The 26531-nt window shown below is 47.7% G+C and overlaps 1 protein-coding gene and 1 non-coding gene across 2 annotated transcripts; one reads left to right on the forward strand and one right to left on the reverse strand.

Annotated features, from left to right (window-relative positions):
• The first annotated feature begins 7906 nt into the window (after positions 1 to 7906).
• LOC114703102 lies at positions 7907 to 8010 on the forward strand. The gene has a single exon (XR_003736089.1). It is a non-coding gene; the product is annotated as a U6 spliceosomal RNA (small nuclear RNA).
• A 1948-nt stretch (positions 8011 to 9958) lies between these two features.
• Hsp90aa1 (heat shock protein 90 alpha family class A member 1) lies at positions 9959 to 15858 on the reverse strand. The gene is made up of 11 exons (XM_028883807.2): positions 15724 to 15858; positions 14977 to 15138; positions 14517 to 14883; positions 13958 to 14091; positions 13032 to 13346; positions 12755 to 12920; positions 12345 to 12535; positions 11915 to 12062; positions 11503 to 11771; positions 10994 to 11327; positions 9959 to 10632 (listed from the first exon to the last, which is right to left on the reverse strand). Exons 2-11 carry the CDS (start codon positions 15136 to 15138, stop codon positions 10523 to 10525), a joined length of 2196 nt encoding a protein of 731 aa, XP_028739640.1. The 5' UTR covers positions 15724 to 15858; the 3' UTR covers positions 9959 to 10522.
• Between the last annotated feature and the right edge of the window lie 10673 nt (positions 15859 to 26531).

Below are 26531 nucleotides of genomic sequence, written 5' to 3' on the forward strand. Positions count from 1 at the left end.
ACTCGGGAGGCAGAACCAGGTGGATCTCTGTGAGTTCGAGGCCAGCCTGGGCTACCAAGTGAGTTCCAGGAAAGGCGCAAAGCTACACAGAGAAACCCTGTCTCGGAAAAAAAAAAAAAAAAAAAAAAAAAAACGGGGACCTACAGCCAATGACACCCATTTGGTGAGCCCACTTTGCCCACCAGACTAGCTGCGATCCAACACCCTCAGGCTACAGGCCAACACACTTGTAGGCTACAACTGGTATGGGGTACGCACGTGTTCCTTTCTTCTTCTTAAAGATTATTGTTATTTTAAATTTATTTTATGTGTACGGGTGTTCTGCCCATGTCCCTGCATACCACAGTCCCATTGATGCCAGAGAGGGTGTCGGGAATCCCTGCAACTGGAGTTAGATGGTCGTGAGCCACCATGGGGATGCCGGGAACTGAACCCACGTCTTCTGCAAGAGCATCAAGTGTTCCTGACTGCCGAGACAGCCCACGCTTACGCTTCCCATGCTGGAGCTCCAGCTCGCACCATGCACAGGCCAAGCACAAGCCCTTCCACTGACGGACATACTAGCCGCCTTACATTTCTGCTTTCTCTCTTTTCTGCATCTCATTTATTCTCTGACAATTTCATTTGTGCATACAATGTATCTTGGTCTTAGGCACCCCAATTTCTCCCTCCTACTTCCTTTGGCACCCCGTAACATGTCCACCTACCACTTTCATGCCCCCCCCCCCTTTTCTGGCGGCCAAATGAGTTTACCTGGTGCTGCCAGGCGGACTGTTAACTAACCTTTTGGACTTGACCCTGTCAGGGTTTCGTCCTTGAGTGCAATGGCTGTGTCCTGCGCAGAGGACTATTTCACGGCGCTCTTCCCCATCCTCCAGCTCTTAGGCTCTTCCTGCCCCTCTTCCGTATTTCCCGACCCTGGGGTGTGGATAGAGATGTCCTGCTTAGGGCTGAGCCCTCGACAATCACTTCTTCTCAGCACTGTGACCGTTATGAGTCTGCCCTGCTGCCCACAGGAGAGTTAGCTGGCTGAGGCTGAAAGCAGCACTAACCTAGGATATAAGCACAAAGTTAGGTAAGGCCATTTAGCATTCAGGTTCTTCCTGGGCCTATGAACTCATAAGCCACTGGTTCTTTTTATTTTTTATTTTTATTTTTTTTTCCTTTATTTATTTATTTATTTATTTTAATTTTTTGAGACAGGGTTTCTCTGTGTAGCTTTGTGCCTTTTCTGGATCTCACTCTGTAGACCAGGCTGGCCTCGAACTCACAGAGATCTGCCTGGCTCTGCCTCCCGAGTGCTGGGATTAAAGGTGTGCACCACCATTGCCCGGCTCAAGCCACTGGTTCTTAGCCTGTGGGTCCTGAGCCCTTTGGGCCTGTTTCACAGAGGTGGCATATCAGATACCCTGCATATCAGATAGCTACCATATAATTCGCAACAGCAGCAAAATTACAGTTAGGAAATACAAAAACTAATCTCACGGTTGGGGTCACCGCATGAGGACCTACGTTAAGGGGTCAAACGCAGCATCAGGAAGGTTGAGAAGCACTGGGATTTTGGCAGGTCCACAGTCCCGGGGATGCAGTCTCTTCTGTAGAGCACACCTTAGATCTGCTCAGGAAGTGGTCACCCACCCCCGTAACCTTCACACTACTGCTGCAGTGGGGGGGGGGGCACACACTGCCTGAGCGTGTCGCGTCCAGTGCTGAGGAACCACCGCCGGTGGCTGTTGTCGTCCCCTCCCCCCTCCCCCCTCCCTCCGTCCCGCCCGCCGTCCCCCTCCCCCCCCCCCCCCCCCCCCCCCCCCCCCCCCCCCCCCGGCCTGCACGGCCCCTTTAAGCTGAGCTCCAGCTTGATCTATGTCCTGCAAGCAACAGGGCCGGCCCTCCTAGCTAGTTACGGTGGGCACCCAAGAGCAGTGGCAATAGTTCCCATGTTTGAAGGACTTGGGGGGCTCCTTGACCAATTATTGGTATTTCTAATACCCACTTTTATTTTACGTGTATGGCTGTTTTGCACAGCTTGTATATGCCTGGTGCCTATGGAGGCCAGAAGAGGACATCCGATCCCCTAGAAAAAGAGTTACAGTTGCGAGGCACCAAGTGGGTGCTGGGAATCAAACCCTGGTCCATGGAAGAGCAGCCAGTGCTCTTAAACGCTGAGCAATCTCTCCAGTCCCCAATTGTTTTGTTTTTCAGTTTTTGTTTTGTTTTGTTTTTTTGAGACAGGGTTTCTCTGTGTAATAGTCCTGGCTGTCCTGGATCTCGCTTTGTAGACCAGGCTGGCCTCGAACTCACTGAGATTTGCCTGCCCCCTGCCTCCCAAGTGCTAGGATTAAAGGCGTGCACCACCAATGCCTGGCAGAGCAATGTGTGGTTTTTTTTTATAATTTTTTTTTTTTTGAAATAAGTTCTTGGATTTTATGCAGCCCTGGTTGGCCTTGAACTCACTATGTGGCCCAAGATGTCCAGGCACTTCTGATTCTCCTGTCTCCACTCCCGAGTGCTGGGATTACAGGCATAGACCATCAGCCATTTTATGGGGTGCTATGTTTACCACTTTGGTTGGTGGTGGGACCTGGGAGAGTGGAGCCTGAAAATGAGGTGGACTAAAGTCGCATGCAATCGCCAGTTTGCGAGAGTCACCTGAGTAAAGGTCTCATGCACTCAACCTGTCTATAGCAACAAGGACAGCTGCGCCTGGTAAAGACGCGTTCCCCACCTTGGCACCGAAACACTAACAACGGACAGTTGTAGCGGATAATCTGAAGGGAACTCACTCCTGTCTGCCACACCCGGAGGGCACTCGAGCATTCCACCAACAGTTCAGAGTCTGGAGGACACCCAGGTCAGCAGACTTGTCTCGTCGTCTTGGCGTTTCCTCACAAGCACCCAGAATTCCCCTTGCACGACTTCACTCTCGGCCCCTGTCCCGACAGCGCTGGGACTGAGCACTGCGTAAGCACTCTACCAGCAGAGACAACTCCAACCCCTACGCTTCTTTTCATCTTGGGCGGGTGCTTTATCCTGCTTCATTTCACTGCGAGACAGGAGCTCACTAGATATCCCAGACTGGCCTCAAACTCCACATCCTCTTGCCTCAGTTTCCCGAGTGTTTTTTTTTTTTTAAGATATATTTATTTATTATGTATACAGTGTTCTGCCTGCATGTGTCCCTGCAGGCCATATGAGGGCACAGGATCTCATTACAGATGGTTGTGAGCCACCATGTGGTTGCTGGGAATTGAACTCTGGGCCTCTGGAAGAGCAGCAGGTGCTCTTAACCTCTGAGCCATCTCTCCACACCCCCACCCCCCCGAGTGTTTAAGAAGAGAGGAGACCAAATGCTCTGCGCCTCTTAGTTGTGTCTGCAGTGTTGCTCAGGATCGCTCTACTCCCTTTAGTTCCTGACAACTACAATTCCCAGCCTGTCTGGTTTGGGGACGGTTAGGTGTAGATGTATCCAATCGTCTTTTTAAAATAAAAAACACAGAGCCAATGTAAAAGAGAGAAAGCCGAGAGGTCAGAGCTCAGAGATAAAATCTTACCTCCTGCAGTGCTCCTAACTTCCCCGAGAGAGAGAGCTACTTCCTGTTTGTCTGTGTTTAAATAGTCTTTCTGTTCTGCCTTCTCATTGGTTCTAAACCAAACCACATGACTGCCTCATCACTGCCTGTAAGTACCGCCCTCCAGGTCTTAAAGGCATATGTCTCCAATACTGGCTGTATCCCTGAACACACAGAAATCTACCTAGCTCTTCTAACCACCATGCTCTTGCTATGGCTCTAATAGCTCTGACCCCAGGGCAACTTTATTTATTAACATAAAATTAAAATTACATTTCAGTACAAATAAAATATCACCATATTTCCCCTTTTCTATTTTAATAAAAAGAAAAAAGGCAAAAGGTTATAACTAACAAAAGAAAAACTATATACAAAAGTACAATAACTATATACAATATATACAAGTAACAAATACCTAAAAGATGTCTAGTCCATTTGTATTTGACAAATCAGAGAAAAATAATTCCCTTATCTGTCCTATTTTAGTAAGTCCAAAATGTATCTAATTCACTTTCTATCCTAATTATCTTCAACTATAACTAACTAATCTTCAACTCCCTCAGAGACCCAAGAAGGAAATAATATTAGCTAACAAAAATAAAAACAGGAAGTGCACAAAAGCAACTTCCAAAAATTTTGTGAGTTGACAGAAACAGCCAGCTGCCTGGACAGTCACCTGAGGTTTCTCCGCAGTGTTGGGGCATCATCTTCAGCCTATAGGCTTATAGTATCTGACAGACTCATTTGTGAAGTAGGTTGTACACAAGGTCAACAGTTCAACCTCACATTGGGTGAGAGCAGTCCATGTGGTTTGGTTTAGAACCAATGAGAAGGCAGAACAGAAAGACTATTTAAACACAGACAAACAGGAAGTAGCTCTCTCTCTCTCTCTCTCTCTCTCTCTCTCTCTCTCTCTCTCTCTCGGGGAAGTTAGGAGCACTGCAGGAGGTAAGATTTTATCTCTGAGCTCTGACCTCTTGGCTTTCTCTCTTTTACATTGGCTCTGTGTTTTTTATTTTAAAAAGACGATTGGATACATCTACATCTGGCGCCCAACGTGACAAGAATCCATTAAAAACTGCTTGGGGCCGGCTCCCTAGCCGGAGCAGCCGGCTCCCTAGCCCCGGCCCAGGTCTGCTTGGGCTCAGGCCGGACTGTGAGCTGCTTGTGTTAGGCATTTTTAAACTTCCCGTGCCAACGTTTCTCTACGTTTCTCCTAAAATCAAGCAGGCAAAATTTCTCTAGTTCAGGCCGGTTCTCTCAAGGGAAGCACTGTAACTTCTCAGCTGTGCCAAACTGAAGCCGAAGGAAGGATCACACCTTCAGAAGGACAGAGTATACCTGTTGTCAGACTTGGATCATTTTATTCTAGTTTGGTGCTTTCTTTTTGGTTTTGAGACAGGGTCTCACTATGTAGCCCTGCCTGACTGATCTCAATCTCATTATGCAGATTAGGCTGGTCTCAAACTCACAGAGATCTGCCTGACTCTGGTTCCTGAATGCTGGTGTTAAAGGCACACCTCCACTAAGCCTATCCATGGGACGTCAACTTAAAGTGCACTTCCTGGAGCTGGTGGGATGCTCAACACGTAACGGCACTTGCTGCCAAGCCTGACAACCTGGACCTAAGTTTATCTCTGGAACCCACATGATGGAAGAAGAGAATGGACCCCTGAAAGTTGTCCTCTGACCTCCACACATGGCACCTGTACACACACACTATAATTTAAATAAAAAATAAATACAATGCGTTTAATGCATTTTCTGCCTGGTGTGGTAAGCAGGCATGTAATCGCAGCACTTGGGGACTGAGGCAGAAGGATGGTATCATCGTGAATTTTAGGTTAACCTGGGCTACACAGTGATGTCAAGGCCAGTCAGGGCTATATAGTGGATGCTGCCTTACAAACAAAACACCAAAATGGCCCAGGCCTGTAATCCCAGCACTTGAGAAGCAGAAGCAGGAAGAAGGTTCCGTGTTATCTTAGTTACCTAGGGAGTTAGAGGCCAGCCTGGGCTCCGTAAAGGCCTGTGTCAAACAAGAACCAACCAGCAAGCAGACAGAAGATGAACGGGCTCGGGATGGTCCAGCACCAAGAGCACATCCTTTTGCAGAGGACTTGGCTTTATACCCACATCAGGCAGCTCACAACTGCCTGGAACTCCATGTCTTCCGAGTTCCCATTGTTTCGCATCACGTGTTCGAACCCTCACTCCACACACACATTCACAATTAGGAATCTCTTAAATCTTAAACAAGTGGTTCAACTGGCGGAGACCCTCCACACTGGGGTTCCCTCCTGGGCCCCGGATTAGGCACAAACACACTCAAACACCTGTTTTCACATTTATTTTCTTATTTTTTAAGATTTATTTACTTTTGTATGAGTGCTCTGTCTGCATGTCTGCCTGCAGGCAAGAAGGCGGCGGCATCAGGGCCCATCACAAATGATCATGAGCCACCATGTGGGTGCTGGAAATTGGACCCAGGTCCTCTGGAAGGGCAGCCAGTGCTCTTAACCACTGAGCCATCTCTCCAGCCCTGAGAGCACTTTATTGAGAGGGGAAGAAAAGTTAAAGTGGCTGGTTTCTGACTCAGGCAGAAAAACAGAAGTGAATGACCTTGCAGGCGTCATTTTTCTTTCTTTCTTTTTTTTTTTTTTTTTTTTTGATTTTTCGAGACAGGGTTTCTCTGTGTAGTTTTGGAGCCTGTCCTGGAACTCACTCTGTAGATCAGGCTGGACTCAAACTCACAGAGTTCCACCTGCCTCTGCCTCCCGAGTGCTGGGATTAAAGGCGTGCGCCACCACTGCCCGGCAGTGTCATTTTTAAGAAGAGAAAAGGGGAGGTCTGCGTTAGAATGGGCTTGGATATTTTGATTGGGCATTTATTTAGGTGAACCAAAGAGTTTTTGTTGTTGTTTTTGTTTGTTTGTTGAGACAGGGTTTCTCTTTGTTGTCTTGACTATCCTGGAACTCGCTCTGCAGACCAGGCTGGCCTTGAACTCAGAGATCCTCCTGCCTCTGCATCCTGAGTGCTGGGATTATAGACGTGCACTACCACCAGCTGGCTCCAAAGGGGCTTTTGATTGCTGGACTTCAATTCTTTGATAGCTGGACCTTGGTAGTCAGCCTCAAGAGGAGGAAGTGGACAAAAGGGACTAGACCTTGGTGGCTAGCTTTAGGAATGTCATCTAAGGCATAGAGAATGGAGAGTGCTTACCACGTTCAAGCTGGCCAGTCTCTTCATCGACCCCTCCAGTCCTAGAATTCCCATTGGTCAAGTGTCAAGGCTTTGAAGAGCTTTCATGGGAAGGTGAAGCATGCTGCAGGCCAACACTTGGCAGTCAGTTCAGCTTCTTGGCTCTGCAGTAACTTACTAATCTTTGTTCAGATTTTGGTGTTGCTATTAATACACAGTGACTCACCAGAAGCACAGCTTCCTGGAATGTTCTTCCCAAGGAGGTGATGTTCCTTCCCATGGAAGACAACTCTGCAAATCATTCTTTAAAGGTCTGAGCACATCCAGAACCCTTAGACGGGGCAACAAAGCTTCCTAAACGATACAAAAGCATGTAAATGAATTGCTCTCGGCACAAAGGCAAAGTATCAATTGTATTTATCGGTTATTCATCCCACAAATATGGACCAGGCGCCTGCCTTGTGCACCAAGCCAGCAGTGAAGACTTTCTGTCCACACCTGTCTTTGCAGCAGACAGGAGAGGCAGGCTGACCTGCAGCTACCAGTCATCCCATTACAGTGTGCAACGGAAGGTACGGGTAGCCTGGGAGTGTAGCACAGTGGTAGAGTGCTACCCTACAATGTGAGAGGTATTGGGTAACATACTCAGAGGGAGGGAGAGAATGCAAGAACATTCAGGGGCATATGTCACAAAAAGATTTTCTCAAGAGAGGCATCTAACCAGAGGCAGACAATGGAGTGGGTGTTAGCTGGAATGCAGAGGCGGAGAGGCCATGCCAACCAAGTTAGTGCTCACTCAATCAGGCATGCTGTTTGTGGGATGAAATATTTTGAAAATAGTTGTGTGAATTGGGAATGGTGGCTTATCCCTGTAATCCTCCTAAGCACTGAGGGGAGATCTCTGAGAGTGGTGAGACCAGTTATATACCAAGTTCCAAGACAGCCTGGGCTACATGGAGATCTCACAAGAAAAAATAAGCTATGGTCCCAGCCGTGGTGGCGCACACCTTTAGTCCCAGCACTTGGGAGGCAGAGGCAGGCAGATTTCTGTGAGTTCCAGGTCAGCCTGGTCTACAGAGAGAGTTCCAGGACAGCCAGGGATACACAGAGAAATCAAGCCTCAAAAAACCAAAACCGTGCTTGCTTCGGCAGCACATACACCAAAACTGTAATGATAGAGAGATTAGCATGGCCCCTGTGCAAGGATGACAAGCAAATTCGTGAAACGTTCCATATTTTAAAAAAACAAACAAACCAAAAAACTAACAAACAAGAGAAGCTATGGATGTGCCTCAGCTCAGTGATGAGCACTTCCCTAAAATGCATGAGATCCTACATTTAATCCTCACGACTAGACACACACCAGAGCAGGGAATGATGGGGTACACTTGTAATGCCACACTTGGGAGAAGAGCTCAAAGACAGTTTTAGCCATGGAACGTTCAGGTTAGCCTTGGCTGTTAAGACCTTGTGTCAAACTCAGGAAATCCCTGTGCTGGCTAGTTTTGTGTCAACTGACAAGTTTGTCATCTGAGAGGAGGGAACTTCAACTAAGGCCTCTAAGGCAGGGGGAATCTCATTTCAGTAACTTTTAATCAGATGAGTACCGGGGCATGTCTGTGGAGGGTTGTCCTATTGATATGGACCCAGCCTATTGTGGGCATCATCATCATTCCTATGCAAGCACACGTATTTGCTTACTATATAGACAGAAACCGGTCAGCTCAAGAAAATGGGCAAATGGGTGCATTCATTCATCTCTGCTCTTCACTGTGGACGTGATGACTAGCTGCTTAAGTTCATGCTGCTGGCTCTTACAAAATGGTAGTCTATAACTTGGTATTATAAAGTAAACCCTTAAAAAATTTTTAATTAAAAAAAAAAAAAAGCCTCCAGAGAGCCGGGCCGTGTGGTGCATGTCTGCATGTCTTCAATCCCAGCAGAGGCAAGCAGTTCTTTAGGACTTCCAGGCCAACCTGGTTTCAAGACAGCTAGAGATGTCTCAGGGGTAGAAGTTGGGGGTTTAAAAAAAAGGGGGGGGGGCCTAAGATGGGCCTTATGCATGCCTGCAGAGCATTTTCTTAAGGACAGAAGGGGGAGGGCCCAGCCCATTCTGGGTGCTGCTGCTACTGGCTGGTGGTTCTGGGTTCTATGAGCAGGCTAAGCAAGCCTGAGGCAAGCTGAGGCAGAAGCCCTTCCATGGCCTCGGCCTCCAGATTCCTTCCCATCTTGACTTCCTTTGATTAACAGGGCTGTGGAGGTGTAAGGTAAATAAACCCTTTTCTCCCCAAGTTGGTCATGGTGTTTCATAGCAATAGAAACCCTGCAACAGTCCTGTAAGTGTAATTGGGCCAGTGGACAGGAGGTTGTTCACAGTTGCCTCCACCTTTTTACTGTTGAGTATATGCACATTGTGTAACCACCGCCATCATCCAACTCCACTTTGAACTATACCTTCCCATTGCTTGAGACAAGGTCTCATGCAGTTTAGGCTGGCCTTGAAGTCCTAATCCTGCCTGTATTTTGTGTGAATGGATGGAACCCAGGACTTCATGCATGCTAGACCACTAACCACCTGCTAGCCAGCCCCAGGTTATTTGAACCTATGGAGGACTACTTCCTCTGCCTCTTCATGGTGGTGGAACATCTTCGTGCCTCCTGCGCTACTACCAACCCTCCCTCCCCCATGCAATGCATTCTGATCAGGATTCATCCTATTTGATGTACTGCCGCCACTTTGACTTTGCCATTCTGTCCACAGCTGTTTGTGTGGTACTGATGGATTAGGATCTTGCACATCCCGCCTGCACCAGAGGCTAGCTGCACCATCCAGGTTGTCACACTCAAGTGAGCAGGATTTCCCTATAAAACTTTGCTGGCTTTAACACAGAACCCCATTGCACCCTGGCTACCTCTTCCTAAACCAGTTTCTTTCTTTTTTTTTCCAAGACAGGGTTTCTCTGTAGTGCTGGTGCCTTTCCTGGAACTTATTCTGTAGACCAGGCTGGCCTGGAACTCAGATATCCGCCTGCCTCTGCCTCCCAAGTGCTGGGATTAAAGGTGTGTACTACCACTGCCTGACTCCTAAACCAGTTCTTTATTGCTTAAATGCCTTCAACCACCTTCTACCACTAAGCTACAAAGATTCTAGTACCTCTTATTTAAAAAAACGAAACACATTTCACACCTTTTTTTTTTTTAATCTCATCTGTATTTACCTTTTAAAGTAGAATATGACCAAGCACTATATTTCCATTCAGACTTGAAGGGTTACAAGACCTAGGGAAGCATAGGGTTTTGTTCTCGGTACTTTGGAAAACAAGCCACATGGGGAATTCTTCTGTTTTAGCTTTTGTTCTTCTAAGACTACAACATGCAGAATGACTACAGGGGATGAAAAATTTTAAGATGAAACTTAAGCCATCTTAATTTTTTTCCTTTTAAACATGAAGCTAAATCTCAGAATACTCCCAAGTGACAAATTATTTGGTCTACTAAGGAATCCAGCTTCTGAACAGCTAAACACTTCAGACCACAGTTAATAGGTTACATTACGTCTTACAACAAACGTTCTACCAACCTGTTGAATTAAACCTATAGTATCACAGTATCACAAGTAGAAAGAAATTTTTATCTTCCCCTTAGTTTACATGCCACACAGATGTTTTAAACGTTAACAAAAATAAACAAAAATCCTGGAAAATATATTATCAGAGAAGGAATGAAGGTAAGCGTCAAAGTTCTGGTGAAGTTTAGTCTACTTCTTCCATGCGCGATGTGTCGTCATCTCCTTCCAGGGGTGGCATCTCTTCAGTTACAGCAGCACTGGTATCATCCACAGTAGGATCATCTTCATCAATACCTTGATTTGAAAATATAAGGGTTGCAGTTGTTAATGCCAGTCTCAAATTGCTTTAGACTGAGCATTAAAAAATACAAAACCAAAAAAACCCCAGGAACCTCATTCATACTGGGCAGGTCAAGTACATGCCTGTAAACCTCAGCACTTACGAGGCAGAGGCAACAGAATCAGTCCAAGGCTACCCTCAGCTATCTGAGGCTAAGTTTGGGCTAATGTGACTGACTACCTCAAAACAAAGGACACTATTCATTCACCCCTTACATAGCTGAGGTCTTCCACAAGAGCAATAATCCAATTTTTGTCTCAAATAGCTCATAATGAACACGTTTCTTTTCCTTCTAACATGTAGTCTGCATCTTACCTAGACCAAGCTTGATCATCCTGTAGATCCTGTTAGCATGTGTCTGGGGATCTTCCAGACTAAAGCCAGAAGACAGGAGTGCAGTTTCATACAGCAAGATGACCAGATCCTTCACAGACTTGTCATTCTTGTCAGCCTCCGCCTTTTGCCGTAGGGTTTCAATAATGGAGTGATCAGGGTTTATCTCCAGGTGCTTCTTTGCTGCCATGTAACCCATTGTTGAGTTGTCTCTGAGGGCTTGAGCTTTCATGATTCTCTCCATGTTTGCTGTCCACCCGTATGTGCTCGTGACAATACAGCATGGGGATGTCACCAGTCGGTTTGATACAACCACCTGTTTAAAAACAAAAACACACCAAGTGATGACTAAGGCCTATGAAAACTTAGCAAAAATACATGCAAGTGTAGGTACCAATCGGCAGTTATGTAATCCAAACTATTTTTTTTTCCTAAGATAAAAGGACCAAGTAGCAGGTCAGTGATAGAAATGCAAGGAAACGTTCACATACCTTTTCAACCTTTTTCTCCAAAATATCTTTCATAATTTTGCAGAGGTTTTCAAATTTTGTCTTTTTCTCTTCCTGTTTCTTTTTCTCCTCTTCATCTTCTGGGAGTTCCAGTCCTTCTTTGGTAACTGACACCAAGGTCTTACCCTCAAATTCCTTCAGCTGTTGCACACAATACTCATCAATGGGCTCAATCATATAGATTACTTCTAAGCCATGCTTTCGGAGACGTTCCACAAAGGCCGAGTTAGCAACTTGGTCCTTGGTCTCACCTGAGAAATAAAGTTACTTTTAGAAATGGTTTCATGCACTCAACTTTTCTACCTAGTTATAGGCTTAAGTGTAACTAGATTGGACACTCTTGCTTACAAAAATGCTGTCCTCAGCATCACACAGGCAGAGAAAACACCATCACCTGTGATAAAGTAGATGTGCTTCTGGTTTTCCTTCATTCTGGTGCAATAGTCCTTGAGAGAAACCATCTCATCTCCAGAAGCAGATGTGTAGTACCGCAACAGCTCTGAAAGCTTCTTCCGATTTTGAGAGTCTTCATGAATTCCAAGCTGAAACAAACCATACATAAGGCACATGAACATTTCCCACATTTACAGATAGAAACACTTGGGAGGCAGAGGTATCGAAGTTTGAGGCCAGCCTTTAATTCCAACACTCAGTGAGTTCAAGGCCAACCTGGTCTACAAAGTGAATTCCAGGACAGCCAAGGCTGTTACAGAGAAACCCTTTCTCAAAAAACAAAAACCAAACACTTGTCTCAAAAACCAACCACCAGAAACCAAAGCTAGTTTGAAAACTGCCAGTTAACAGGAAAATGTGTCAACACCAACCTTTATATTTTTTGAGAACTGCTCATAAAACTTTTTGTAGTTTTCTTTATCTTCTGCCAGTTCAGTAAATAGTTCTAAACATTTCTTGACCAAATTCTTTCTGATAACTTTCAAAATTTTGCTTTGCTGCAACATTTCACGGGAAATATTTAGAGGAAGATCCTCAGAATCCACCACTCCTCTAATGAAATCTGGGTAGGAAAAGAAGACCAAAAATAACTAATCATTCTTAAACACTGTAATGCATCATCTTTTATCTCCAGGGGACTGAACCTAGAGCCTCAAGTTAGGCAAGGACTCTGCCAACAGTTGACATCCTCAGCCCCCTAAACCAATACAGACCCCAGAAGAAATAGGATCCATTTTCTTGACTGTTGTTAACACTGCTTATTCTTCCTACTCATACTTACTCAGATACTCAGGGATTAACTCCTCACAGTTATCCATGATGAAAACTCTGCGCACATACAACTTGATGTTGTTCTTTTTCTTTCTGTTTTCAAACAGATCAAAAGGAGCACGTCTTGGGACAAAAAGAAGGGCCCGGAACTCCAATTGTCCTTCAACAGAAAAATGCTGCAATAAAATGAAATACTTTTAAGTGTACATTCTATAGGTGAGTGGGTGTAAAGATAATCCAACCTGATAAACTGCAGACTAGCTTTAAAGCATGCAGTAGTCACTTACCTTCACTGCCAAATGTTCTTCCCAATCGTTGGTTAAGCTCTTGTAAAATTCTCCATATTCTTCATTAGTAATGTCATCAGGATTTCTGGTCCAAATAGGCTTTGTTTTGTTGAGTTCTTCTTGATCAATGTACTTTTCTCTTATCTTCTTCTTCTTCTTGTCACCATCTTTCTTTTCTTCTTCTTCATCAGAACCAACATCTTCTATTTCAGGCTTGTCCTCTGACTCCTTTTCTTCTTTTTCTTTCTCTTCCTCTTTATCTTCTTTTTCTTCAGCTTCATCATCACTGACTTCCTTATCACGTTCCTTCTCCACCTTCAAAAAGACAAGTCACTTCAATGTCTGCATTATACAACTAAAGGACACAGCTAAGGAATGAAATATAAATAAATCAAAATGAACCCAGCAGGCACTACATAACCAGAGGCTTCTTTCCCATCAGTATTGTCCATACTTTCATCAACAGCCCTTTTCAGAATACACAGACCTAACAAACTGGTTCCAAACAGGCTTTACCCTACTTCTAGTAAACGTTAGATTTACCATTACTTTTAAGAACTAGGATTTTTAGGCTGGAGAGAGAGATAGCTCAGAGGTTAAGAGCACTGGCTGTTCTTCCAGGGGGTCCTGAGTTCAATTCCCAGCACCCACATGGTGGCTCACAACCATCGATAATGAGATCTGATGCCTTCTTCTGGAGTGCAGGCATACAAGCAGGCAGAACACTGTATACATAACAAATATTAAAAAACAAAAAACTATAAATATTAAAAAACAAAAAACTAGGATTTTGGCCAGCCATGTTGGCACACACTTTAATCCCAGCACTTGAGGCAGAGGCAGGTGGATCTGAGTTTGAGGTCAGCCCAGTCTACAGAGTGAGCGGCCACAGCTGTTACATCTGAAGTTGAAAGGAAAAAACTTACGAAGAGAGTGATGGGGTAGCCAATAAACTGAGAATGTTTCTTTACAATCTCCTTTATTCTCCGTTCCTCCAAATACTCGGTTTGGTCTTCTTTCAGGTGTAAGATAACCTTTGTTCCACGGCCCATTGGTTCACCTGGTGAACGGAAAAAGGTAATGGCCTCAATTTAAATGGCTGAGACAGTCAGTATTAAAATAGTCTGTAACCTCAGTGCTTGCTGGAGGCGTGAGGGGGAGTGAAATCATTATTAGTGTGTCTTCACCCTGCTCCCGAACCCCAGACAGCTCACCTTCATTACACATGCAAATGCCCCCACCGTTTGCACTACTACTGAGCAAACATTACCTGTACATACAATTTTTGTATTTCCTCTAGCAACCCAGCTCCTCAAACTCACCCTCTAACAATTCTGTCGGAGGACTAAACTAGGTATCACAGACTACCTCTGAACTCTTTACAATTCTCCCACCTAACATTCTCAACCACTTGACTAAACCTAGTCAGGCACACGCCACCCCCACCCCACCCCAATCTCTCCAAAAATTCTGGCTTTTGCCTACCTGTGTCAGTCCTCACTGTGAATGAGCCCCCTGCTGAGGATTCCCAGGCATACTGCTCATCATCATTATGTTTGGTGATCACAGTCACTTTCTCAGCAACCAAATATGCAGAGTAAAAACCAACACCAAACTGGCCAATCATAGAGATATCTGCACCAGCCTGCAAAGCCTCCATAAAGGCTTTGGTACCAGACTTGGCAATAGTACCAAGGTTATTGATCAGGTCAGCCTTGGTCATTCCAATTCCTGTATCCACAATAGTAAGGGTTCGATCTTGTTTGTTGGGAATAAGATTAATGTGCAGCTCCTTCCCAGAGTCTAGTTTACTAGGGTCCGTCAGACTCTCGTATCTGATTTTGTCCAGAGCCTATTAAGAAAACACGAAAAACGTCAAGCATATAGCCAAGGTGAATTTTTTTTTTAACTGAACCGAAACCTAATTCTCCAAGGATACACTTACATCTGATGAATTTGAAATCAGCTCCCTCAGAAAGATCTCTTTGTTTGAATAGAAAGTATTGATGATCAAGGACATCAACTGGGCGATTTCTGCCTGAAAGGCGAAAGTCTCGACCTCCTCCTCCTCCATGGGTTGGTCTTGGGTCTGGGTTTCCTCAGGCATCTAGAAAGAGCACAGCGACTTTCAAGCCTCACGGTCTGTCTGCAACCGTCCTCATTAATACTCGCCCTATAAATTGATCTGCAGAACTCGATTGCGTCTTAAGAAAGGGACCCAACAGGAAAAGGCGAGAAGGGGGGCGGCTGGATGACAAAGGGATGACCTCATTTCAGAATGCGGTAATTACGAGGCGCATGTGCGCAACTCCGGGAAGACGTTCGGACCCGAGCGGCTCCACGCACGCCGTCCCCAACCGCCACCCTCCCCCACCGCCCTGCGCTATGGCGCCTCCGGAGCCCCGCCGGGAGCCGCGGTGGCCGGCGCAGGAGGCGGGAGCCGAACGCTCGCCTCGCGCCCGGCTCTTCCTCTCGGCGGCGGCGAAGCCGGGGCCGCATCCTCGGCCAGGGCCTGGGGCTGAGGCGCGGCGGCCGCCCGGGGCCTAGGGTCTGTCTGGTCATGGCGGCCCACCTCCGCGGGCTGAGGGGCTCGGAAGGCGGCCCCGCCGGCCCGCCGGCCCCGCACAGGCTCGCACCCCGCAGGCTCGCACCCCGCATCCCCCCACCAGGCCCCCGCAGACCGGGCCCTCACCTTTGCGGAGTGACCACGCACGGGACGTGACCGGCTGCACCACCACACTGAAGCAACTGGCGCGCCGCCCCCCGCGCCTGCCTTATATAGCGGCGGGCCCGCCCAGCGCGCGGAGCTCTTTCCAGAAGCCTCCCGAACCTTCCGGAAGAACTCCCCCCCCCAACCGTCGCCGCGGCCGCGCGCCCGCGCCTGCGCCCTGACAGCGCCCCGTCTCCCCCCCCCACCGGGAGCGCGCGGGACGAAGGCAAGCCCCTCCTCCACAGCCGGGGGAGGGGGGGGCTCTGCACATGCGTGGTCCGGCGTTCTCGGCGAGTCGCGCGCCTCGCGGGGGCGGCGCGCCACGCGGCGCATGCGCCGGAGCGGCGCCCCGGGAGCGCTCTGGTCCTGGGCTCGTCGCCTAGGGGACGTTCTGTTGTAGACGCGCGCGCCGTGCGAACCTCCGGGCTCTCCCGGCGCACACGGGCTCCGCCGCGCTGCGTGTTGAGGGCTGCCTTAGGTGCCTGAGAGGCCAAGGGCGCCCGTCTTGGGGTCCCCATCGGAGACGCAGGCCCGCGGCGGGGCGGCCCAGCTTCCCCCCTGATGGGAGGGTGCCTCCCGGAACCGAGGTTCTGCTTGCTGGAGCGGCCGGACCTCCCGCTGGCAGGCCCCGTGCGTGGCCGTCCTTGCTGGGGCCTGTACTGAAGCCTTACTGTGGGCAGTGCATGGTGGAGTCTCTAAATCCGTCCCTAGTGCCTAGGGCGGGGTGGGTGGTCTTCTCTTTACCAAAACCCGCACCCTCAAGCTTCAGAGTCGTTCTGTTAGGGAGCTAGCTAACAAATCGGTGCTACCCTGTTAACCTGTTGTAATTTGGGGGCCCGGAGAGATGACTCATCCAGCAAAGGCGCTTAAGTTTGATACCTGGAAGCCACGTGGCGGAAAAAGAATCAACCCTGAGCGCTGTGACACCCACGTGCCCATTCACGCACACAATGTAAAAATAAGTCTAAAGGGCTGGAGAGACGGTCCAGCGGTTCAGAGCACTTAGTGGAATCGAGTATGCATGTAAGGCAGCTCACAGCCACCCGTAACCCCAATTCTAGGAGACACAGTGTCCTCTAATGGTCTCTGGGGCACCAGGGACACATACGCAGTCAAAACACCCCAACTCATTTAAAACAACAACAAAAACCTGCCCTGATTTTTGAAGCATCCTTAGTATCCATATGAACTTACTTTGGGTGATTAAGGTGACCCAAAAGGTAATTTCTGCTGGGCAGTGGCGCATACTTAATCACCATTAGGCAGAGGCGGGAAAAAAAGTAGCCACTGTGAACAAAAACACATCAGGCAAATTCTCAGAGAAAAGAAGAGAATCTCCCCACCCCCACCCCTCTGCCACACACACCCAGAAGGAATGAGGTCCTTTTATACAGTTGGAAGACATCTGGCCTTGCTCTCTGGACCACTTGAGTGGGTATGATACTTGAATACAAACAGCTTACTATGTTGAGGTAATAGGTTTTTTTACTTTTTGATACAGGATCTCACTTTGCAGCTCTGGGTGATTTGTGTTAATCCCAACAGCGAGAGTAAGACCAACTACCACAATTTGAGCCAAAAAGCAAGCTTGATTTTAATTGCGGTGCACCCAAGAGCTGGCCAGCGACTGCCTCCGAAGTTGGGGTAAAGAGAGCAGCCCCAAATCTACCTCTTGGGCCCCTTTTAAGGAGTAAAATCACCAACAGTTTTACAGAAGGGAGACAACGGGGCAATAAGGAAATACAAGAAAACTTTAAAAAAATCATATGGTCACCCACCATGTGACTAGGGAGGGGTGAGAGAGGGCCAGGGAGGGTGAGGGTATTCTCAAAAACAAATCAGGGTCATGGACTGGGGAAGGTCAGGCTCCAGGAAACAGTGACTCAGCTCTCACAATAAAGAAAAACTTTTAGCTGGGTATGGTGGCCCATGCCTTTCGTCCCAGCACTCCAAAGGCAGGAGGATCTCTGTGAGTTCAAGGCTAGCCTGGTCTACTGAGTTCCACGACAGCCAAAGATACACAAAGAAATCCTGTCTTGGCTGGAGAGATGGCTCAGAGGTTAAGAGCACTGACTGTTCTTCCAGAGGTCCTGAGTTCAATTCCCAGCAGCCACATGAAGGCTCACAACCATCTGTAATGAGATCTGGTGCCCTCTTCCGGCCTGCAGGAATGCAGGCAGAACACTGTATGCATAATAAATAAATAAAATTAAAAAAAAAAAAGAAATCCTGTCTCGAAAAACCAAAAATAAATAAATATAAAAACTTTGAAAAAATACAACATAATGGCTCCTGCCTTTAAAATGGAGTCGGGCAGGTTCCTCACTTGCTGGCTGGCCCTGAATACATAGAGATCTGCCTACTGTGTCTCCTGAGGTGTGTGTACCACTGTACCCAGCTGAGGTAGTACTCTTACACTGTTTTCCCTAAGACAGGCCATTTGTGTTGGGTGCCAGGACCATTAGTTGGTGGTTTTAATTGTTTGTAACAAGCATCACAAATCAAGCTTCAAGCTGTTAGGGTCCTCTATGCTAAAAAGGAGAATTTTGCTTTTTATTTTTGGCCTTTTGGTTTCCACACTGTGAATTGAACCCAAGGCCTCCTACAAGCTATGCGAGGCAAGCTAGACCCGTCTCTCTTTTCGTTTTCACTTTGAGGTAGGGTGTCAGCTGCCAATACTGGCTTTAAAGGAACAATAGCTCCGGCCGGCTGTGAACTTGCTACTCTCCTATCTCAGCCTGCAGGTGGATCGCTGTGAGTTCAAGGCTAACCCGGTCTACACAGTGAGTTCTTTGCCAGCCAGGGATGTGTGGAGAGATATGTTTCAAACAGAACAAAAACAAAGAGCATAGCCCTGGGCCGGGAGACGGCTTGGTGGTTAAAAAGCTTGTTGTGTGGCGATGAACTCAGATCTCCAGCAACCCCTGGAAATGCCAGTGAGCATGGAGGCCAGCCTTAAGTCAGTTTGGGAAGGCAAAGATGGTGTCTTAGTCACTGTTCTATTACTGTGAAGAGACACCATGACCAAGGCAACTATTATAAGATAAAGCCTCCCATTGGGGGCTTGCTTACAGTTTCAGAGGTTAGTCCGTTATCATGGTTACATGCAGGCAGATTCAGCAGTAGCCGAGAATTACATCCTGATCCATAGGTAGAAAGAGAGAGACTCTGGCCTTGGCATGGGCTTTTGAAACTTCAAAGTCCACCCCAGTGACATACTTCCTCCAGCAAGGCCACACCTCTTAATCCTTTTAATCCTTTCAATTAGTGCCACTTCCCGGTGACTAAGCATTCTTATTCAAACCACCACAGATGGGATCTCTGAATAAACTGGCTAGCAAGATTATTTACATCAATAAGCTCTGAGTTTGACTGAGAGACCCTGACTGGATAAATCAGGTGGGAGAGTGATTGAAAATGATTTTCAATATCAACCTTTGTACTCTACATAAACTTGTATACATGTGCACACTCACCCACAAACTTGAAAAAAAAAATACATGTGCACCCACACAGATGTACCCACTCACATGCATACATGTACACATGCACCCTGTCACATAGAAAAATGGGAAGGGACCCACAGCTCTGATTCCTGAGCTGGAAGCAGAAGGGTCTCAAGTTTGAGGCCAGTCCGAAATACATAGAAAACCCTGTCCCTCAACCTTCTTCTGCTTCCTACTTACCCCCCCTCCAAAAAAAAAACCCTCCAAACAACTCAACAACAATCATGAAGCTCACACAGGAAGTGGCAGAATTCACTTATAACCCTAGCATTTCTGAAGCAGGGATAGGAGGAGCTCAAGTCTGAGGCAGGTTTGGTCTACACAGTGAGGCCTTGTTCCAAAACTAACTCTGGCTGGGGATGTAGCCCAGGGTCAGAACGTTTGCAGGGATCCTGGGTCCAGTTCCAAACTAGAGGAGGGAATCCTCTGGGAGCTGGAGAGATGGCTCAGTGGTCCAGAGCATTGGTTGCTCTTGCAGAGGACCCAGGTTTTATTCCCAGCACTCACAAGGTGAGTCACGACCATCTGTAACTCCAGTTCCAGGAGATCCCATACCCCCCATCTGATCTCTGAGGGCACCAATCATTCGTGTGGTGCACATGCATACACGTGGGCAAAAACGAACTGAGTACATCTGAAACAGAAGCAAAGCCCTTCTGTACACCTGACCCTATCATCTCTCTTCGCTCCCCAAATCCTTGCTGATGTCCTTCCTATTACCGCCAGGACAGAGAAAGCTCCTTAGTCAGGAACCAGAGGGATAGAGCCCTGTATGTGGCAAAGGTTTGGCCACTTGAATGGCAGGAAGAGATAAGGAGGGGCCAAATCATGTGGTCTAGTAGGCCAAAGCACTCGACTGTGGCCCAAAGATAATAGGGGGCACCAGGAGCTTCCTGAGAGTCCCACCCGGTCTTGTTTGCATCAATTCTGACTGTGGCGTGACGGAGGGGTGGGACCAGTGACTGTGACAGGACACCTACAACCAAGAACTGTTAGAACAAAACTGAGCGAGCCCATGAAGAATGGGTTGATGGGGACAAGGAGGGAGGAGACTGCAGAGATGGCTCAGTGGTTAAGGACACTGTATTGCCCTGCTTGCAAAGGGCTGACCAGTTCCTCGAACCCATATCAGGCAGCTCACAATGGCCTAGAACTTGAGCTCCAGGGGATCTGACACCCGCTTCTGGTCTGCACAGGCACTTCATGCATGTGCACATCCCATCACACAGATACATAAACATAATTAAAAACACAAATTCTAGGCCTGGTGGCACACACCTTGAATCCCAGCACTTAGGAGGCAGAGGCAGGTGGAACTCTTGAGTTTGAGGCCAGCCTGGGCTACAGAGCAAGTTCTAGGGGAGCCAGAGCTGCACAGTGAGACCTTATATTAACAATTAAACAAACAAAATCTAAAAAGGAAACAAGTGGGGTCCTGAGTGGATAGGGCTGTGGTCATCATGAGGCAGCGTAGAAACACAGAGAAAATGAAAGGGGCATGAGAAGGGAAAGGAAGCCTTCACTCTGGGATCTAATGAAAGGCTCTCTTGAAAAACCAAAAAAAAAAAAAGGCTCTCGCCAGCGGAGTTAAGAACGTCAAAACAATTAACAGCATTTGCTGTGAAGTTTGCCTGCAGAGACAATATTCCTGGTAGATAGAGATATATCAGATAAGAATGTTAAAATGACGGCTGGAGAGATGGCTCAGCAGTTAAGAACCCTGCTCTTCCAGAGGACCAGGGTTCAATTCCCAGCACCCACATGGCAGCTCACAGCTGTCTGTAGCTCCGGTTCCAGAGCTTCTGACACCCTCACACAGACATACATGCAGGGAAACACCAATGCATATTAAAATAAACAAACACCTAAGCATCTATATGACCTCACACCCTTCCTTCCTCTCTCTCTCTGCCCCCTTTTTGGGGGGATTTTCAAGACAAGGTTTCTCTGTGTAGCCCTACCTGTCCTGGAATCCACTCTGTAGACCAGGCTGGCCTTGAACTCAGAGATCTGCCCGTCTCTGCCTCATGAGTGCTGGGACTAAAGGTGTGCGCCACCACCTAGCTGCTTCACACCCTTTCTAGATATGAAGCTAAAATGTTCTGGGAATCTCAGACTAGACTAAAACTTTGGCTGATGGTAAAAACGTCTTTCTTAACTGTGCTTGCCACCTTAGTGGCCTATGGTTTTTAGCTTATCAGTTGTCATCTTACCCAACGCACCCCAGGACCCACCCTACTATCTCGTTTAATTTCTTCAGCACCCCTTTAGAAGCCACTGAAACCAAGTGTATAGCTATTAAAAAGACTCTTGAGCATAATTCTCCTGAGAAGTCTACACCCACACTTGCCTGAGCCTTGAGCTTTTCCTGAGTGCCTATTAGTCCCCATGCTTAAATATATGTTAAAATTTCCTCTTAAATTCTAGCCGTCTCTGATATTAGCTTGTCTCAAAATTCTTTTCATCAATGAAGAATCCTAGTTTCACCCAAGTGCAGTTATCTGGGAGAACCCCTCAGGCAGCCACAGATGGCAGTAAGACACTGGACCACATCCCAGTGTGGCTGACAATTACTGGGAAATAGATGGGCATGGGCAGGCACAATGACAGTTCAGTGGAACTGAAGACCCTGGAAAATAAGGGGAGAGAGACTGGGGTGTAAGTGGGTCCAACACTGCCCTGCTACAGTGTGGGTGTAGAGAGAAGGGGTAGGATCTTTCCTCCCAACATGTCTCCTTCACCCCCAAGACACCCCCTCGTGGAAGTCCAGTCCGTATCTGCTAGTGCTTATCTGGGGTGGGGGGGCAAAACAGCTTGACCACACAGCTGCCATGACAGGCTTAGAGGCCCAGACCCAGCTTCCGCCAGTCCCCACCCAGTGGGGCCTGTATCTAAGGGTTAATATCTGACATTCCAAACATTCCCTCTACCACCTAGACAAATGTCAGCCAATCAGGGTCCTGAACCCTGGAAATCGCCTCACCCCAACCTCTGCTATGATAAAAACCCCACCTCACCTGAGCTCAGGGCTCTCTGCTCTCACCCTTGCGTGAGAGGGACAGAGCCCAAGCTCAGAGTTTGAAGATAATAAAGGCTCTTTGCCTTTTTTTTTTTTAAAGACAGGGTTTCTCTGTGTAGCTTTGGCGCCTTTCCTGGAACTCACTCTGTAGCCCAGGCTGGCCTGGAACTCACAAAGATCTGCCTGCCTCTGCCTCCCAAGTGCTGGGATTAAAAAGCTTGTGCCATCACCACCCGGCGGTTCTTTGCTTTTTACATGTGGGATTCGGTCTCCATGGTGGTCTTCTGGGGGGTCCCCTTGATCTGGGCATAACAATCTAGAGTCAGGGATGGGACAAGTGTGCCTGAGCCCCACATTAGTAAAAGGTCCAAACAGGAGTAGTACCCCTTAAAGAAGCTTTGAGAGAGTGGGGAGAAGCCAGAAAGAGGCGAACAACCAGTGGATGAGCTTGGTCAGGTTCTTCAGTCCTGTCAGAGCAGAGGTCTTGGGGGTGACCTGGAACCTCTTTCCCCAGAGCACGTCATTTTCTTCAAACCTGCTGAGTCACCTGACTCTTCCGTCTGCCTCCACATCTGACAGCTGCCGATCTGTGAGCCTGGCCTGGGGTAGTTTTCCTTTGAACTGCCCTTTCTCCCATACTCAGGGGCTGCTCTGATACAATCCAAGCCTCCAGGGACCCACACCAGGCCCTCTCTAGCTGGCTTTTGCGGGACTGATTTGTACCTTTCCCAGCTACCATTCTCAGGAGCAGAAACCCTCAGGGCTCACAGGACACCATGTCCTCACTTTCTATCTAGGCTGTCAGCCCAGGACCCCACTAACCAGCTCATCTCTTCTGTCCCCTGAGACCCAGTTCACAAATTCACTGATTGGGGAGACCCCCTCCTATCTATATCCATCTCCATGCCAGACCCAAGAGTGGCAGACCTGTCACCAGGCCATGACAGCACTGTCCACACCACAGGTGAGTGCTCAGGTGGGACGGCTTTGTCAGTCCTGGCCTGACCATCTGGCAAGCTTACAAAGAATACAGAGGCTGGATCTGCTCAGTGGTAGAAGACATATTTAATGTGTGCAAGGCGCTAGGTTCCAGCCCCAGCACACCACAGACATTCGGGGAGAGGAACACATTCTCAAAGGTGGTGGCTGCTGCAGAGTTTTCCGTTTGCTCAGTCTTGCTCGTCCTCTCTCGGAGTTCTGTTCGCTCACCCCCCGCGGAGCCTCTAAAGCAGGACAGGCCTTGTGATGTTTACCACTCTTGAGGTGGTGGGTCCTGGGAGCGGGGGGGGGGGGGGGGGACCTAAAAGTGAAGCAGGCTAAGGTCTCATGCAATAGCCAACTTTATTCAGAGCCCCAGGCAATTTATACTCGGAGGGTTAAGAAGAATCACGTGAGTAAGATTTCAATCACAAGAAGCCACACCTGGTAAAAACACATTTTCCCCATGGGGCATCTAAACAAATAACAATAAACAGTTGTGGGCTGGAGCGATGGCTCAGCGGTTAAGAGCATTGGCTGTTCTTCCAGAGGTCCTGAGTTCAATTCTCAGCAGCCACATGGTGACTCACAACCACCTGTAATGAGATCTGGTGCCCTCTTCTGGCCTGCAAGCATGCAGTTAGGCAGAATACTGTATACATAACAAAAAATAAAAAAAAGAATTAATTAAAAAAAATAGACAGTTGTAATAAATAATCTGAAGCAAACTCACCTCTATCCGATACACCTGGGAGGAGCATGAAAACACAGTCCAAGAACAATTCCATGTTTTTGAAGAAACTGAGGTCGCAAGGTTCTTATTTTCTTGGAGCTTTCTCTCAAGCATTCAGAATTCCACTCACATGACTCCATTCCTGGAACGTGTTCTAACATTGTAAAATGCACAAGGACCCATCAGGGTCACTCAACATCTTTACCACCCCTTCCTTTATTCAAATTATGATAGCAGTTCAAGGGGCCACTGACCTGACCTCTCCACCTTGAGTGGTTCCCCAATGTGCCTGCAGCCTCTTCCTGGGACTCTTTACTGAGCTCAGCTCACTCCAGGTGCCTGCTCCACCACGCTAAGCTCACCAGGCTGAATTGAACTCATGGCTGTCATCTCTTTATCCTAGGCGCCATAGCCAGACCCAGCCCAGGGCAGGCAGCTGTGTAAGCATATAGAAAGAATTTGTAAGCAGACCCTTTCAACCCTAAGGGAGACATGGATGTTTAGCACCACCTGCTGGCCAGCTGTTTGAGGACTTCAGTTGAAACCTTCAAAGTGAGAATTAGAGATGTTAATTGAGCTCTAGTAGAGATGACTATCATTGGGGTCTTCACTCAGAGTTCAAAGCAAAGCTTCTGGTATTTCACTGTGGAAGAATAGCGTGCTCGCCCTCCCTCCCTCCCTCCCTCCCTCCCTCCCTCCCTCTCTCTCTCCAGGAATGCATGTGCAAGACAGTCTGGATTCTCGATAACCTTCCTGTCTCAGCCTCCCAAGTGCTGAGACTACAGATACAGATACCCCACTGCAAAATTTTGAAAGAAGCAAGTCTGGCTGCATGAGGTAGTGGAGGCCTATAATCCCAGCTATGTAGAAAGCTGAGACAGGAGAATGACAAGTTCAGGGCCTGCCAGAGCTATAAAGTGAGTTCCGGGCAGTGTGTAACTTTCTGACCTCCTACGTACCTAGAAGTGATCTACTACTGAGCTATATTCCTTAGTCCTGTCTCACTTTCCATCTGTTGTTTATGAGGTGTGGGGATTGACGGATTTGAGAAAACTGGTCCAGTGCTCCACCACTGACCTACATTCCCGGCCCCCTGTTCTCTTTACTGTTTGAGACAGGCTTTCACTAAGATGCCTGGGCTTGTCTGGAACTTTCCATAACCAGGGCAGGTCATGAAATTTTAATCTTCCTACCTCAGACGCCTGAGTAGTAGGGATTTTAGACCTGAGTTATAATTTGGGGGAGGCAAGTTGTGTGAAAAACAGGTCTCTTCCTTCTTTGAGAACCACAAGCATTTAGTCAATAATGGCCTCCCTTCTTGCCTTGCCTACCTGGACAATTCTGCATCAAATAGTCGTGAATGCATGTGTAGATATCAGCAAGCTGAACACATTAGTGATGTAAGCATCAGACATCTGTACTCTGTAGCCCAAAAGCCTGGGTTGGCATTCAAACTGCCATATCCCTGCTTCCCAAGTTTCTCTATATCTGTCTGACAGTAATACTATCCACTTCCCGCAATTATTTCAGGGATTACATTTCATGACAAGGAGTGAATGTGGTCTCTGAACTAAGCCACTGGAACAGGATGGGGTTTTCTCAGAAGGAACAAAGCTACCTAGGTCAGGCAATGCAGCCTGTGGGAGGAAGCTATGGCAGGTCCAATGAGGAATTCATGGGCAGAGGCTGGCTGCTGGTAGAGTGAGTGGCTGTGGGTCACACACTAGGGGAAAGGATGGCATGTGCAAAGGCTAAGAGCTATTTGTTGGGACTCAAGAGACTGTGAGGTGTGAGTGAGCAGCTGTGGAATGAGGTGTGAGGGGAAGGACATCTTCCCATCCTAAGGGGTTCTTGATCATGGAACTGAGGGCAGGCCCCACTCAGCCTGAGAAGTTCTAGTGTTGTAGGCCATATGTTGGCCTTGCTTCTGTTTTAGGGGTCCTCCTCACATGTCAGGGTTCAGTGCCAGTAGTCAGGCAGTGGAGGAGAGAACAGAGTCACCCGCCAGGTTGGTAGGTGGCTGTTGTTTCTATCACCTGTTCTTATTTCCGGTCTTTCCGTGGTGTCAGTACTTTTGTTTCTCTGGGCATGTGTCTTACCAAACCCTACTGTGCTAACTCTGGTGGGGTAAATGACCTCAGAATCTCACCCTGTAACAGAACCCCAGACCACAGCACAACTGACTCCATGATGGAAGTACCATTCAGATAAAACGCAGAACATAGACAGTACTGCCTGCCAAAAACAAAGACCCAATCCATCAAAGTCTATAGTTCTGGGAAAGTCTCTCAATGGACTAACCTTGCTTTTTGGCTTCTATAGTTCTGCTTCTGGCTAACTGTTCTTGTTAACTGAAGAATGTCAACCCAGAACACGATTTTTAAACGCTCATCCCAAGAAAGGCTCAGTGCTACACTGGAATCCTGAACATCCAGTGTAGGCACCAGCTGGCTAATAAAGACTTTCTATTGGCTTAAACCCATGTCTTGCCGGGCGGTGGCAGCGGCGGCGCACGCCTTTAATCCCAGCACTCAGGAGGCAGAGGCAGGCGGAT

Source organism: Peromyscus leucopus, chromosome 14 (assembly GCF_004664715.2).
Source record: "Peromyscus leucopus breed LL Stock chromosome 14, UCI_PerLeu_2.1, whole genome shotgun sequence".
NCBI classification, from domain to species: domain Eukaryota; kingdom Metazoa; phylum Chordata; class Mammalia; order Rodentia; family Cricetidae; genus Peromyscus; species Peromyscus leucopus.

Bases quoted from the DNA above. Each gene is read 5' to 3' on its own strand.
- Hsp90aa1 (XM_028883807.2), bottom strand. From the start codon at position 15,138: ATGCCTGAGGAAACCCAGACCCAAGACCAACCCATGGAGGAGGAGGAG. The intron at 12,063-12,344 runs GTTGGTGTTGAC...GGTTTGTTTCAG, and splicing joins AGTTCTCAAAAAATATAAAG to CTTGGAATTCATGAAGACTC. The intron at 10,633-10,993 runs GTAAGATGCAGA...TTTCAAATCAAG, and splicing joins GATGATCAAGCTTGGTCTAG to GTATTGATGAAGATGATCCT.